Genomic DNA, 2,500 nt, shown 5'->3' with positions numbered 1-2,500 from the left:
GTGGGACGGGGGGTGGGGGGGGGGAGCTACCTTTGACTCAATTTCCTGGGCCTCCTCATCTCAGTCTGGAATCCACAATCGTGTCAAATATTTTGGGTTCTGCAAATAGCGTCGCTTGTTATACAAGATAAAAAAGACAAAAGTAGTTTCAATAGGCTGTTAATATATCAGAGACTACATGGTGTATGGCAATTTTCTTCATTTGTTACAGTTTGTCACGATGTGTCGCCCGATTGTGCGGGATCGCTCGCCCAGTGTCCTGATCCCTGGGTCAGAGACAACTGCAGAAAATCATGTGCTTTTTGTCCAAGTAAGTGCAATAAGAATCATGAATAATTTAATAGGAAATCTGCTAATAGACACAGTATTATAGTCATGCATACCCTGTAAATCCCATTTCAAATGTTACCCCTGAGAAGTAACATACAGAATGGCGCGCTATACGGTCAACCTGCTATACATCCTATTTATTTCTTAAGGTAGACACAATATTAGCCGTATTCATACTAGAAGTTGTCTTGAGACCTCTTAGATCTGTTTCTGCTGTTTGAAAACGTTCAAAACATCACTCGTGCCCATAAATCACAAAATGCACGCGCAAGTTCGTTCGATTTTTTATTTATTATATATACATACATCTTATTCGATGGTTTATTTTACAATGACTGCAAAATTCTCGCGCGCTCATTGGCTAATTTTTATTGTCAATAAGCGGACAGACACTGACAGACACATAAATTTAATATATAGATTTAGTTGTTTAAAGAAAAACAAAAACAAAAACAGCAGTAGACTAGCAACCTTTGTGGCATGATTATGGTGCTGAAGCAAGAATCCACCTACAAGAAGGGGTTCCTCTCCACTAACTGAAATAATAATCTCTAGTAAAGCGGGTAAGTGGGGGGAGAACATTTTGTATGTGGATGGTGAGTTTAGGGAAAATCATAGCCAAAAATGAGCCTGTAAATAACGTTTAGTGCTTTAAGCAAACTTCTAAAAACACTAGCCAGTGAAATTTCCCCCTAATTTTACGAAAACTCATTGCGATTACGTGTTTATAACATAAGGGCAAAATTTTCTTGTCACTGTCGAGGCAGAACGAAAACCAGTTGGGCCGCAAACGGATTAAGAAAGCACTTGTTCGCTCGCATTTTAGAAACAAATCAACTTTTTCTTTATGTCCAAAAGAATACAGATAATTGTTATTTAATTCCAGTTGACAATAAAAATTCGATTTTCATTCCTAAACAAAGGAAAAACCGATTAAACCACTTTTTAAAAACACGCATCCACTTTTAATTACACATCCGTAAAAATAACAAACGGTTTAGTGCCCAAAGAAAGATTTTATGGAGTAAATTCTTCCACTAAGTATGAGCTATTACTGGTATTCTGTTTTGTCGTTGTCATTCTCTTTCGCTCTCCTTTCGTTTCTGTTCTAAACATAGGTCCTCTAGGCATCATGTAACCTTATCAGAGCTTCTAAAGATATGCCAAAAATTGCAATACAGAGGAAAAAGCAGCTCTAAGCAAATTAAAAATTAACACTCGGCTTTAAGTTTGTATCCCTCCGATGCTTGACTTGAATAACTGCGTAGCCACCAGTGTGGACCACAGCTATTACGATATGTCCAACTGGATTGAAACCAGCGAAAAATGCAGAAAGTAAACATTTTCCAAACACGAAAAGCGTTGACTGTGTATAAAGAACTATAGTTGATGTAGTATGACCTTGTAGCCGCGTCGAGCCACAGAAAGCGCGCGAAAAGTGAAGCCTCGTTTACGTTTAAGTGAGTTAACCTGCGTCGAGCCTGCAATCCAATCGAAAACCAGTACCTGGTCAGTGGTAAACTTTAAAAAAACAGCTGACCTCGGGGAGCCCTGAGCTTGAGCCTGCGATATGATCACGTGATACTGGTCACGGATACCTTGTTTTGACAGGTGTCAATTGTTCATAACATGGATGTCCAATATCAAAGTAACAGTTGAATGCTGTTAACGGGCGTGATGCTGGTCACAGTAGGGAGCTTACGAAACGAGGACGTCGTCGGCTACAAGGACTTCATTTAAAAATACGAGTTCGCGTTATTCACATCACTACAATACTATTTCATGTTGTTTCGCGTTAAAAATGTGTAGTAACTGTCGAGGAATTAAACTGGTATGAGTGGGTTGGAAGCGTGAAGAGAGAACTGAAAATCCATCGTCATTGCTACCGTCCTCTACAGAACCTTGAATTTAGTCATTTCACGTCGTCATTTAGGAGTTGACAGCAAAGAAATGTTCCAAAATGTAAAACGCACGTGCAGAGCGTGCAGAGCCATTGTTTTTGCTGACTAAACCTATTGTTTTGTAGCGTTGTCGTTGCAGTCGACGTCGTCGTTTCGTAAGCTCCCTATTGGCATACATGGAGGGGTTGACGTACGTACGGACGGACGGTCGATGACGTCATGGCTATAAAAATTACTCGCATCGTTGCTTTACCATATTTTCTTAACTA

At 39.7% G+C, this 2,500-nt stretch overlaps 1 protein-coding gene across 1 annotated transcript in view; it reads left to right on the top strand.

Annotated features, from left to right (window-relative positions):
• Positions 1-2,500, top strand: part of LOC138007813 (uncharacterized) — a 19,532-nt gene that overhangs the window by 12,117 nt on the left and 4,915 nt on the right. The window contains exon 5 of the mRNA XM_068854891.1: positions 212-310. Coding sequence (XP_068710992.1) covers positions 212-310 — 99 coding nt within the window. The remainder of the gene's footprint in view (positions 1-211; positions 311-2,500) is intronic.

This window comes from Montipora foliosa, chromosome 6 (genome assembly GCF_036669935.1).
Source record: "Montipora foliosa isolate CH-2021 chromosome 6, ASM3666993v2, whole genome shotgun sequence".
NCBI lineage: Eukaryota > Metazoa > Cnidaria > Anthozoa > Scleractinia > Acroporidae > Montipora > Montipora foliosa.
Note: the sequence above shows the minus strand (reverse complement) of the source record. Positions and strands in the feature narration are given on the sequence as shown.